This window comes from Synchiropus splendidus, chromosome 18, assembly GCF_027744825.2.
Source record: "Synchiropus splendidus isolate RoL2022-P1 chromosome 18, RoL_Sspl_1.0, whole genome shotgun sequence".
Classification (NCBI taxonomy): domain Eukaryota; kingdom Metazoa; phylum Chordata; class Actinopteri; order Syngnathiformes; family Callionymidae; genus Synchiropus; species Synchiropus splendidus.
Genome location: NC_071351.1, coordinates 9,232,065 through 9,245,560, shown reverse-complemented (window position 1 = coordinate 9,245,560; position 13,496 = coordinate 9,232,065). Strand labels below are relative to the sequence as shown.

At 42.9% G+C, this 13,496-nt stretch overlaps 2 protein-coding genes across 11 annotated transcripts in view; one reads left to right on the top strand and one right to left on the bottom strand.

The window, feature by feature from the left end:
• Window positions 1–13,496, top strand: part of noc2l (NOC2-like nucleolar associated transcriptional repressor) — a 116,830-nt gene that overhangs the window by 87,300 nt on the left and 16,034 nt on the right. For 6 of the 9 annotated variants that reach the window (XM_053848467.1, XM_053848464.1, XM_053848470.1 and 3 more), the window contains one exon: window positions 3,069–3,165. The exons of 1 other annotated variant lie outside the window; for it this stretch is intronic. In XM_053848467.1, the coding sequence (XP_053704442.1) occupies window positions 3,152–3,165 (14 nt within the window). In that variant the 5' untranslated portion in view covers window positions 3,069–3,151. Of the gene's footprint in view, window positions 1–3,068; window positions 3,166–12,863; window positions 13,445–13,496 lie in introns of those variants that run through there. 2 more of the 9 variants (XM_053848462.1, XM_053848463.1) reach the window with 1 other exon arrangement.
• On the bottom strand, window positions 4,862–13,179 carry klhl17 (kelch-like family member 17). Of its 2 annotated transcripts, none has more exons than XM_053848477.1 (12): window positions 12,986–13,179; window positions 10,843–11,107; window positions 10,275–10,396; window positions 9,972–10,193; window positions 8,473–8,589; window positions 8,164–8,377; window positions 7,796–7,940; window positions 7,553–7,720; window positions 7,355–7,443; window positions 7,214–7,287; window positions 6,969–7,150; window positions 4,862–6,858 (listed from the first exon to the last, which is right to left on the bottom strand). In XM_053848477.1, the coding sequence occupies exons 2-12, from the start codon at window positions 11,054–11,056 to the stop codon at window positions 6,630–6,632; spliced, it is 1,776 nt and encodes a 591-aa protein (XP_053704452.1). In that variant the 5' UTR covers window positions 11,057–11,107; window positions 12,986–13,179; the 3' UTR covers window positions 4,862–6,629. The 2 variants fall into 2 exon arrangements, with proteins under 2 accessions (XP_053704452.1, XP_053704453.1); XM_053848478.1 differs by lacking the exon at window positions 12,986–13,179 and adding an exon at window positions 12,293–12,477.

The window sequence follows — 13,496 nt, the reverse complement described above, 5'->3', positions numbered from 1 at the left end:
CTGTTGTAATCATCATCATAAAAACGCAGTGTTTCATTCATGCAGTCATTGTCGAAGTGGAGTGCATGTTAAAAGGAAGGAGTGCGGCGTACTGTCATCGTCTGTCAACCAGTCCGACCGGAATAGTGAAGCGGATCCACCCGAGGCTCCAACAGTCAACCACGCTTCGGGAACTTGACGACAAAGTCATTGTCATATTTCTGATAGTTCAGTGAGACCTATGAGAAAAAGCCGCCTGTCCTCTTGGCTCTTCATTTCATCCGTGACTTTAGTTGGTGTGAGTTCAAGTTATTGACAACCGGACGACTGAGAGTTTCCTCTATCTCACCCTCATAAATGAATTTAATTATCTTGTCACATGACTGTCATTACTTTTCCTCCTGCCAGAGCTTTCGTGGCAATTTAAAGCAAAAACGATACGGGTGGAAACAAGATCAGACAAGCAGCGGTGGAGGCTCAATAATCACGTCATTGATTCACTTCATTCGTCATTCCACGATAATTGAATCAGATGTCAGGCAAAATAGTGAGCCTTTTTGACCCAACAAGTTAACAGCAGATTTGGGAAAAAAATAAAAATAAAAAAAATAAAAAATAAATATATATATATATATATATATATATATATATATATATATATATATATATATATATATATTCATGCAATGTTCATGAATACAAGTGTCATGTCTACAAGTGTTATAGAGGACGATTCAGATTCATCATGAATACCTTATATAGCCTCATATTTATGACAGTTACGGTCACGTCCTTCAGTGTATTGTCTCACTATGTATGACACACATTTATATATATATATATAAACGAATTGCGACCTGTGGTTGGATCGGTACATTTCACTCACAGTCGTTCCGTGTGTTCTTTTGTTGCCTCTCTGTTTGATCTCCTGATGTGGGAGTTAATCTCATTATTTCACTGAGTAATTCGGATGATTAGACACGACGAAGAACGAACTCCTTGATGTCATCAATTACATCGTCAATCAGTCAAGTGTCTTGTGATTCATATGATTCGAATGTTTTTAATGGGCCATTAAGATGAACTGGTTTGGTGGAAACTTTCAAATGCATGTAGAATATAGAACACACAGTAAGCGTGAGCTGAAGAAGAAAAGAAGGAGGATATAGAAGTTGCGATGCAGATATAGCTAAAGAGAATGTGTTAAAGTATACAGTATTATAGATTTAACTCGGCTTTTAAACCCGATCAGAAGTCATTGTATTGTAACTAATATACTTAAACATGAACCTAGAGTGGAGCTACAGATCATTTCTTAGATTTGTATCTATTAGCAACAAACGCTTGGGCCAACATGTTTAACTGTGCTTGAGTTTTCCATATGTGAATGTCCATCTCAATGAAGCTGAAGAATTATGCAGTAAACTGTGTGGAACAGGTGAGACACTCCAGATATACAGAAAAAAAAATGATGACGCTGAACGTGATAATGCACGCAGACCATCTGTGAGTCACACACCTGGGAAAAAGTCCAGGGATTTCTACATTCGTGTAGTTTCGGTGAAGTGTTTCCACTGAAATTGATCATCATTTTTCTTCATGAAGGAAGATTAGAACATTAGTTATTGAATTACAACAAATAGACACTGATTATTTTACAATTGAGAGGATTCCTTATGAAGTATATTCCTAACTTTGAAATTTGATCCCAAAAAGCAAAAACAAAAAACTGCTTTTCATATAGCTGAACTCTTCCCAAGCTTGGGCTTCTGTGTGAAGCTGACTGAAATCCTAAGAAACATCGAGTTCTGCTAATGTACTGTACATTAGCACGTCCATGCCTGTGTTTGTATGCTATAGCGCTGCAGGCAATGGATGTAAATAAAGCATTGTTTGCTAATTGAGATGCAAACAGGGCTGCATTCAAGTGCATCTCAATGTTTGTCGTGTTTACCTGCTGTGCTTGTAAAGACAGAGAACAATTGTACTCATGAGGGTTGACGTGGTGCTGTTCATACAGTCCTTGACATGTTGTTACAAAGCCACCAGTTTGTTTTCACGTCATGACAAGGGTTGGATAATTCAACGACAACAAACTTGTGTCGACAGAGAGAATTCCAAGCCCAATTTGTTTTCCAATCCAACACACATTATAGGACTGAAACAATCATTACTATACAAGGAAATGACCAGGGAAGCATCGGTTGAGATGAGTCTGAGACTCGTCTGAAAGTCCAGAGTGAGTCAATCCTGGGGATTTTAGGAGTGGAGGGTGAGACACAAACTGGGTTGCAAGGAAGTTACAGTAAAGTTGTGTCATTTACTTTACTTGTACAGCAAGGTGGTTGAGTATGGAGTAAAAATAATGACTGATAAAGCACTTGACTAAAATGACATGTTGCAGATAGATTCCATGAAACAAGACGCAGCATACTTTTGTAGCATAGAGACACAGATAACAGAAGACTGTAAAGTTGCGCAACAGACCATTGCACACCATGTAGAGACATAAGTTTAAGTGACACACATACATTGCAGCATTCATAGACAAATATCAGAAAGATACGTTAAGCAGTGACCTTCGTCTACCATGGCTGAATTAAAAGGCATACCTTAATGAACAAAACTACCTTATGGATGTACGTCTACCATCATCAACGCTCATATATATTTTAAGTTACCAGTCTGACCTGAAGCTGACTCATCTCTCAGGGTGAGTTTCCCTCCATGTGTGGTGGGCTGAACTCTGTCTCTCCCTGAGAAGTCACACACTTCTGTTTATCCAGACTCCACGGGTGCGAGCGCCGGTGCGAAAGTCGCACCTCAGGCCACTCCGGCGGAGCCTGGATAGGGGACCCCCGACATCAGGTGTCCAGAAGAGAATCGGACGTGCCGAAGTTCTCACACTAGACCACCGTAAAGGAGTCTTTGAAGGGGAGATCAGTCAAAGTCAGTTTAAATGTGAGATTTAGCAGATCAGTTTGTATATGACCCAGAGGATCACACAACACTTGGATCTTGTGATTGAATAATAATAATAATATGGCTGAAATGCAACATAAAGTGGATGCATTTCTTTCTCCATACAGGAGAAGTGCATCTCCTCGATCCATGATTCTGAGGAGGGAGTGACAGAGGATGAAGACTGGTTTGCTTCCTGAATCAGCTACAGATGCTGCATCACAGGTTATAAACTTGTTAGCATTGACACCTTGCTGTAATATACATCATTTTATCGACAGTCAAATGTAAATTAAAAAAAAAATTCAGCTACTGACTGATCATTTGGAGTATGAATCAGACACACTGAAAGCCTGGTCACACATAAACCTTTTTTGTACTGATAATTTAGGATAACCAAAGTGTGTTTCTCTCCTCGCTTCAGTTTCTGATCTGAATGTTGTTTCCACTCAGCAGTATGGGATTATTAAGTGAGAAGCTTCACCTCGAAACCATCCTCACCCTCTGTAACAAATATATTTAGTGACATACAGACAGGCGGAACTATTGTGATCCCAAAAACGCTCTGACCATTAAGTAGCCTTCAGCGATGTCCCTGTGTTTGTCTGCTGTTTGTGTTTTCGGGTGAGCGGGAGTTCAGAGGTTGCAGCGTGTGCAGCGGCGGTCACAGGTGTGAATACCATGTTTGTGAGGTCAAGAAGGGTAAAGTGAGAGTGTTCAGCTGTCAGCCCACATCTCTCTGAAACAGGAGCGTGTGGTAGGAGGAACCCGGCTACAGACCGGAGCCTTAGCAACATCAGCGGGTGTTTTCATTCTGTTGCTCACTTGGACGGAAAGATGTGTGGCGCTCTTGGCGACGGCAGGGATTTTGAACTTCGGCTACAGATTTAGCTCACCAACTGCGCGACTGCTCATTTTGAATAGTTCTTATTTTGTAATGGTGGTTCTTCTGTTGAGCCGCTATACAGTGGTCAACCTTTCACTGAGTCTTTACAAGGTGATGACCTTGCTATGAAATATACACCACCATGCCCAATACTCCCAGATCACTGTTAGGGTGTTTAGTTCATGAGGTGCAGATAAGCAGTTAAGCTGACAAGTTTAATGACGGTACTGACAAAGGTATCACAGTACAGTCAGCATGTCACTTGTCCAACGCAAATCTAGACACTGTGTGGATGGTTTACCATCCATTGTACTCCACGTCATCGCGCCATCCACATTTTTTCGGTAGATGTTGCCTGACACTGTGGTTGCTTATTGATGATGTCCATCTTTTTAAGTCACTTTTTTTAGCCCTGAATTTCTTGTGGGGCTTGATCTTTGCCATTTCACTTGAGTACAGCCAGTTTAAAATTCCCGCCCACAGTTTGAAAAAAAAAAACCAGCAGATGATGTGTATGATTTTATGAAAATCTAAAAATGTTGATGATTAATGATATGTTGAATTCAGTTACAAACCATGGAGTCTGAGAAGAAAAAAACATCTTTATTTCTGTTTTACAGTGTATTGCTCCATTTTACAATAGTGCAAAATTTGATATTTTAAACTTCTTCATAAATAACAAATTTGGTCGCAATCACAAACAGCAGCAATATTCACCATGAGCAAATGGAACGTTGTGTACATGCATCAAAACTAAGCTTCAGGTCAACGGATGCTGCTTTCTTTGCTCCAGAGCTCAAAATACTGATATCTTGCTCTGAAAATGCAAGAATCTTGCTATTAAATATCTGGATTTATTGACTGACCAACGCTCACTATTTTGACCTATCAAATATTGTTGTAAAAATAACAGTGGGGCAAGCCACATCAAAATAGCCCATTGTGTTGATACCAATTCAATACCATTAAAATGTCTTGTTAACTAGATAATAAAGTACGAGGACATATACCGAATGATGCTTCATGAATTGTGGTTTCAATCAGTAATGATTTAATTCGACGGTGAGTGAAAACATTGTGATTTATATAGAGGAAAAATACATGATCCTAACTCAAAATAGAGGGAAAGATATGAAAGTGAAAAAGGTGATACTACAAGTTAGTATGATGAGCTTGGAGCAAGAAAGTCTCAATTGCCAAAAAACATAACTTGACACGACAATTTGTTCCCATTAAATAAAAGCAGATATTCTGTCCTACTGCTGTTCATAACACAATATTTTATTCAGCAGAATTTGGAAATTGATTTGAAGATGACAGGCGTTGATTTGAATGTTCAACTTGGATTAATTTTAATAATGAGGTCAAGTTGAAAATGAAACTGGAGTATGAAGACAAACTTGCTAAATCCACACTACCAGGCATTTATTCTATAACTATGAGTGTTTTGTCACGTCTCATCAAAGAACCTGCGTCATACTTAAAAGAGAAACATTCACCAGCTGCTGTCACGAATATTATTTCTTCACTTAAACATATGTTAAAAGGGCAAAGAAATATTTAAAAAGGTGTATGAAAGAAGAACTGATAGATGTAGAAAACAAAATTTAAATGAATTGTGTTCCCTGACATTAAATCATGAAAAAAAAAATGAAATAGAAGTTAAGGGACAGAAAGGGGTTTTACTTATGACAGTAACCAAGTAACTCTTTGCACTAGTTGCATCGCAGCATATGTGATGGCCAGGGTTTACGAATGTTAGAGCGATGACTTCATCATATGCAGAACACTGGAGCTGAATTCTTTCAGGTGTTAACTATAGTTGCACCATGGCTTGACTTCCACAACCTTTTCAAGAATTTTCCTTTCAAACTTGTAATACAACCTCAGCCTAACATAATGTGGATGGGAAACAGAAATTGGGTTTGTTTTGCATCTGAATGGACAAAGAGCGTCATACACGTGAGCATCACAAACATCCAACATCACACGAATCATGCTTGTGAAGTAAAAAAGTAACACTCAGTCCTCTCGACCTGCAGAAACTGAAACACAAAATATCACTCACATTGACTATATCTGTTCCTCTTAGCAACAAATATAGAATAATTTACTTTATAAATAATTCAACATAAAACTCTGTTTAAATATAAAACCAGTTTTAAATTCATGTAGTTCTGGTCCATGCGGTGATGGTGTGAAAACAACGTTGCCTCATACTGCCACCTAGTGTAGCACAGCAGCTCTACAACATTTTAGCCCTCCCACCATGGGGGTCGATGCCACAAATGTAAACATGCACGGTCGAACCAGTGAGAAGCTACATTCTGAAACAAAAAAAACTCATTCAGCATCTTTTAACTGTGTACATTATCACAAATTGAAATCTTGCAACGACACATCAAACCCCAAAACTTTAAATATAAGAGAATACTCTCCTCTCTGTGTGTCAAACACGAGAGTGGTTAGGAGATATGGGTCTTTCTCATCATGGCGAGGGACAGAAGGGTGTGGTGGAGGCCTGGCATCGATGACCTAAGGTTGGAATTTAAGAGACACTTGGAGGATAACGACCAGGTAAAATTGATCATGGGTTCGACACTTTTAAATTTACCGGAATCAGAAACATGAACTCCTAATTTAGTGGTCCACCACTCACCTTATGTTTTGATAACCTCACTTGCCTCACACCTGGACCTTCCCTCTCTCCCCCCCATCTTCAAACGGAGCAGTTGCGTCTCTTCCCAGATCCAGTCTGGGCATTAGCAGCAGGTGCTGGGGTCAGCAGAGAGGTAACCCCGTGTCAAAGGCTTGTGGAGGAAACCGAGAGGGTTGGCGAGGAAGGGGGCGGGAAGTTGAGCAGCTCTAGAACAGCCACGCCCACGCTGCTGCGCCGCGTGAACATGCACGACGCTGCTACCCATTTGTTGCTGCGCGGGTTGTACTTCTCGATGGAGTTGAGGCTAGAACTGCCGTCGTTTCCGCCCACCGCGTACAACCAGCCATCCATCGCCACCAGGTCATGGGTGCTCCTGTTTCAGTTTGAGCAACCAAAAATCAGAAATGCAACCTCAATACCGTTGCGCAGGAAACGTGTTTTTTTGAAGCAATAACTGTGAATAAATCACTAAGAGTGACAAACCTGCGTATGTTCATGGCAGCCACCCCCTCCCAGGTGTTAGATTTGGGATTAAAGCGTTCCACTGAGTTCAGGCAGCTAGTGCCATCGTTGCCCCCCGCAACGTAAAGCATCCCGTCCAAAACTGCCACTCCAGCGCTGCTGCGCCGACTCAGCATACTGGCAATGGCCGTCCATGTGTTGCTCTGTCATCAGACGGCCAGAGTGAAGACTTACGTGCAGCTACTCTCAGGAGAGTTATCATTTACCTGTGGCTCGTATTTCTCAACCGTGGACAGGTGTGAGGAGCTGTCATATCCTCCTACTGCATACAAGCAGCCGTCTAGACCAAAACGTCAAATACATGATCATCAGTCATCGCTCTACATTCACTATGTACATGTTCCCACCTAGAGTAGCCACGCGCACGTATCTCCTGCGGGTGCTCATGGCAGCGATAGAAGTCCAGGTGCTTGTTAGAGGATCATATCGTTCTGCACTGCAATGAGAACAGGTTTTGTTTTTGGAATGTGGTGTTACAGAAATGTAACTATGGTTTCCGTAAGAAAACATTTTGGAAAAGTTGTCAAAAGAAATCTGGAACCTACCTGCTGAGGCAGGACGCTCCATCATAACCTCCGGCTGCGTAGAGAAGGCCGTGCAGAACCGCTACGCCCAAACAACTCCGCCTTGTTCCCATAGAAACCTCTGGCTGCCACACATTAGTGATAGGGTCGTATGACTCCACGGTCGCAAGATCTGACGTTCCACAGTATCTGAGGAGAGCAGGAGAGACCAGTTATGCACTTTCATTATGCTATGAGTCTAGTTTTCCCCTCTTGGCTTCATACCCTCCGACAGCATACAGTCTGTTCCCAATGGCTGCTACTCCCACTCGTGCCCTGCGGCTTGACATAGACGCCACCATGTGCCAGCGATCGGTCCGAGTATCATAGGCCTCGCAGTCTCCATGTATGGCAAACAGGCTGCCACCACCTGGACACGCAAACACTGATCAAAATATTGTTATAGAAAAGGCAGTATTAATTTTTAGGTGCAAATAAACTAGAAAGATAGTGTTGTAATGATTATTCCTTTCACTGGAACCCTGGCACTCACCATCCTTTTATTACTTATTAACTTATTTTAACTGCAGAAGTTAATAGTTAGTCTGTGCTAGTTTGAACATCACTGTCCCCTCGAACAAAACCAGACTCACCAACAGCAAAGAGAACTGGGCTGGCCCCCTCACAGCGACGGGGCCGAGTCCTGCTGTTACTTAGGACTCCCCTCTGCTCAGGTACCAGGTGATATTTGAGAGCCTCTATCAACAGATCCTTGCACTCAGAGTGGTGGCGCACCAGCAATTCTGTGTCAACATTGCTCATCAAGAAGTCTCGCTTCAGCAGCGGTAGCCGTACGCACTTCATCAGCTGACAAGAGCAGTCAAATGTTGGGTAGAGGTCAGCCACAGCGTAATGCAAGAGGAACAGTTATGGATACATGTAAATCCTGAGTGGAGTCTTACCCAGGGAACATGTTGCCTTCGTCCATCTATATCATGTTTCACCCAGCTCAACACAGCGCGGTACACCTCCTCCTCTGATGGAACGTTGAGATTGTCACTGGATATTAAATCTAGAACCTGGAACACGACATGTAAGATAAAGTCCATTATTCCTTGACACATTAGAAGAAAGTATGACCCAACTAACTTATCTAGTCATCTTGCACTGTGAGCTACTTAAGATGAGTGACAACCCCTTCATAGAGGAGGAATTATGTGTGACAATGCCACAGTACATTTGGGCTCAGGTGAGTTTTATGGTCTGGAAGTGTTGTATAGGCTGTTTGTTCTTGGACTGTCGATTGCTGCAGTGTGACTGGCACTGCTCCTGGATCAGCCAAAAACTAGTAGGACTGGGTGGGGCACAGCTGCTGCTGATGCTGCTGCTGCTGCTGCTGCTGCTGCCACACAGGCTGGTCAGACCGGGACATCATCCATCCGCAGAGAAAAGCCTCGGTTATAATAAACATCCCTGACTAGACTCTGCTGTAGTACAACGTATCAGAGCTCATCACATCTCTGTCACATGGTATCACTTAGTGGGAGAAATATAGGCCATACTGCCATACTGTGGTGAGGTCATAGTCTTCTGTGCATCAATCCTGATGTGTTGCAGAATAGCCCGCCAAATGACAGGAAAGGCTGTCAGACTAGAAAACAAAGAGAAATGTCTATTTTTAATCTTCCATTATGCGGCTTAACATGAACTGAGCTCACACGCCCTCATATGGAGATACAATCTCAGGACTTGGAGGCTTAGAGATTGGACTACCATCTCCTTATGTCTGCACCAGAGAGAGGAAACACCCACATTAAATACGTCCATGCACTTTAAAAACAAGTTGAAATGGACGATAAAATAATGATATTGACATCACATGAGCTGCTGGTGTAAAACAATGGAACTGGGCTCTTAAGTAAACAGGATGTCAGCATATGATCTCAGCCACTTGGGTCAAACTATTTTTAACATTTAAAAACAGCTTCAAGTTGTGTTTGTCCCCAGTATCACAGCGGAATAAGCCAGAAGTAAAGGAACTAAAGCGAAAAGAAAACCCAAGGCTGGCATATCACAGGGAGGATACATGTTGGGGTAGCTGGAAAGCATCTTCCAGTCCAGTGCACCGCTGAGCTGCCCATGGCTGTCTATTTCTGCCTGCCTCTTGGTATTTTAGAACCTTCAAAATACGATCATTGATGTTTAATAAGCGAAGTGCTGTGACCAGTCTTTACTGATGCCGTATGACTATAACACAAGTATAATTATCAATTTGCCTCTGCCCATTGCGCTTGGTTTTGAGAGCTGACACTTTGGTCCAGCTGTGACAGTATTGACATTGTTTTCGTGCTGATGTACGGTGAGTCAGACAGAGCAAGAGTAAGATGCAGTGAACAATGTCGAAACCCAATGTTCTGCTGACTCACATGAGCCAGAAAAGAAGACAGATCCACGCACCCACCTGTTTTAGTGGCAGCAGCATGAACTCTTCAGTTTTGGACACCTCCACAAAGTGCTGTAGGACATACTTGTGCGCTGACTTGAGAAGGTCGCTGCAAGAGTGAGTATCAGCGAAACCTCGGATCCCCAGACAGTTTGAGGGGTCCAACTGGCTCAGCAAGAACTTGCAGCAGGCGTCCCGCACCCCATTTAGCTGCAGTAAACTAGCTGCAGGAAGCAAAGTCTGGGAGGGATCATAGGTTGAAAATGAATCACATGTAGAGAGACTCGCGAGTGAAGACTTTTGTATCTGAATCACACTCACCTGCACATTGCCTTCACCAACCACTATCTCTGCAGTGTAGGCATACTGGACCAGCTGCTCCAGAGCCTGGGGGTCAATGTCATGTAGGGTCACATGTGTCTGCCGACTCTCTGACATCTCATCTGCAGAAATTAAATACTTTGAGTCAACAAATTCTGATGAACCGCCTTCACTCTGTGTCTCTTAAGCTGGACTGTGGTTCTTGGCGATTTATTTCATCATGGGCGAGAGTTAATCCTTTAAAATACATAATCTTGGGCATAATCCTGGCCTCCATGAATTTGGCGGCCCAGCCTGCCATCGCTGGTCAGTAGTCCACGACTGCTCATGAATACTAAAACCTTCTTATGTGGTGTGTGAGCCAGAGACTGCACCCCTGGCCATCCCAGAAACAGGATATTCCTGAGAGGAAGCACATTACCAGTGACCACCTGTGCTTGAGAAAGGAAGAGGGGGAGGATTTGATGAAGTGGTCTGGTCAGACTTTGAGCAACAAAGCCAAGTAAACATAGCAGGGCTTCAGGTGTCAGAAGGGATTTTAGTCCATTAACTATCGGACTGAACTTACTTGTAAACATAGCGTGGAAATAAGGACTGCAAGATGCCAGCACCACTTTGTGTGCCTTGATTTCTTTGTTAGAAACATGAAGCACGATGTCACACAGCAGCCCCCGCTGACGCATCCTGTTCATGGAGACGAAGGAATCGTGGTAGTGCCGCTTCGAGTTGTGCGAGATGCTGTGGCCATCGCGGTTCAGCAGCTGCATTCCTCCTTCCATCATGGTGCCGGCTGTTGCGGTCGCGGGCTCCTGCCTGTGCCGCACTCTTGGCAACTGCAGACAGAGGGAAAATTGTATGTTTTTATATAGTGTTATAGCACTGTGCAAACACTTGCTTAGTCATTGGAAAAGTCAGCTGGGGAATTAGAGATGATATGACAGGTGTCACAAGGAGTCATAGCATGTTATGTAGCATTCTGACAGCTCTGAGTGCAGGTTTATCTGACGCCTCAGCATATTTGACCTGGTTATGCCACTCACTTTCAACTGGTTTAATGTGAGGCTGATAAAAAGTCAAAATACAAAAGGCATCAGATGAAACATTAAATTCCCATCATCCTGACCGGCTTAGGTCTGTGTGGACATTCCCAGGCTGTATTCTGGGGTCTGCTTTGTTTGTGATCAATATTGGAAGAAAAAAAAATCATCTTATTTTTAAGTACATATTTACATTGCTAATATTTTTCCTGCTGGTCCCAGTTCACAGCCCCCCCCAAGGCAGACTAAACCTTTACTGGAAAAGCAACCGCATGCATTCCACGCAGGCTCAGATGGTTATTGCACTGGTGTATGAGTATCTAATTCTAATTCTAATGTAAGGTTACAGTGATTAGGTTACTCTAATTAACTCCTCGTGCTACTTCAATGGTTTTGTATTACAATCCAGCGTCATGTTAACTCGCTGTCACAGTCAGATTCAGCAACCCTGCATTGTACAGGCAGAGGAATACTTCCCTTCTGTCTAAAATGACTGTGGTTGGCTGTAACATTGACAATTTCATTCAAAGTTATGATTTTCCTCGAAGAGGAAATGCAAACAAATGAATTATATACAGAAAAAAACACACGACTTCCATCAGTTTTAGTGACATTTTGTTCCCCCTGAGGACAATGTCGCGTTACATGTGTCACAAGCTTCATGGATGCACTGCTGTCTGTCCCATCTCAAATGTCACCACAGCCGTCTGGCGTCTAGCTTTCGGCTGCCTCTTTCCATAACACAGTAGTTACCACGATGCCAGTGAACTACAAGCTTACTGCAGTCATGACATTGTCTGTTTAACATCTGTCCGCTCGGTTTCCAGTCGGACGATTATCAATCCACAGCACTGCCCGTGTTGCACTTTGCTCCTTCATCATTCAATCGTATCGTTTGCAATCGCATGTCCTTCCATGAACTGTCAAACGCAACCACCAATGAATCATATTTCACTCGATTTAAGGTGTTGTTGTCTTTACCGGTGGCTTCGTTGCGGTTATTTTTGCGGAGCGTTTATTCCTCACTGAGATGGAAGGTAAATCCGCAGCTGTCGCAGTCACGTTTTGGTGAGAACTGGTCCCAGCGCGAGGTTATCTGCCCATACTCTGACTCAGACACACGGAATATGACTCAAATCTGCTCTCTGTTGTGCACGCGTGACGTCACGACAATGACGTTCATGCAAAAAGCTGCATGGACAACGGGTTTGGTTCCTTAAGGTGGAGAAATCGCTTGCGATAAAATCACAATGCACAATCGCGATTTGTTTGTTTAAAAGTGAATTACAGATGATGAAAAAATATTTCCGAGATATAGCCAAATTTACATCATGTTGAATGCATGGGTCGTCTGTCAATACAGATAAGAACAATACGGCCTTAAACGTAGTATGTTTTCTGTTTTGATTCAGGAAGCACGTCCGAACAACCTATCGGGGAGCGCACAAAGGGCGGGGCTCTATTTTTAAGCGCTACGATTGGTCGGGTGACGTCTTGTCAAACCCAATTAGTTAATCTAATATGAGGCGTTGGGGAATAAACTAATGTAAACGGTGGATTGAGAGTCGATCCAAATCGTCTCCGTGTGGCCACATTAAGTGGATATAGAGGTAAAAAGGAGTGTGCCTCACGCTCGTCATTCACAGGCTAACGAAGTTAGCCGCAGCAACTCACCACCGGACGCCGTCGGTGTCGATTTGACAGCGGTGACTTCTTCCTGCTAGCAAGCTTGCCCAGCTTTGTGGTGGTGTGTTACCGACTGCTAAAAAATCTAACCGAATCTCCACCGCCAGTCTTTCTCACACTGTCGGCCAAACTGGACTTGAAGCATCAAAACAATGCAGACGCTTGCCTATGCTGTGCGTTGACAGATATATTTTTTGGTTATCGTGCGCGCCCACGTTTAAATAACAATGCACTGTTTAAACCTCACCCTGAAAAATAAAACAAAAAACAAATTGCTATTCGCATAAGCAGGTAATTAAACAAATTAATTTCTTGCTAACTGTTTCAGCGCCTCTGAAAACGTTTACATTGTATGTCTGAACCATGAGACCAACGGCCCAAGGGCATTGTGGGTAGTTGATGATTAGTTTCACGTGTGGATTCCAGCATGGCAGCGAAACACAAGAAGTGCGTTACCGTTTCTTGTTTTTTTAAACTTCGTTACTGCTCATGTCTTATT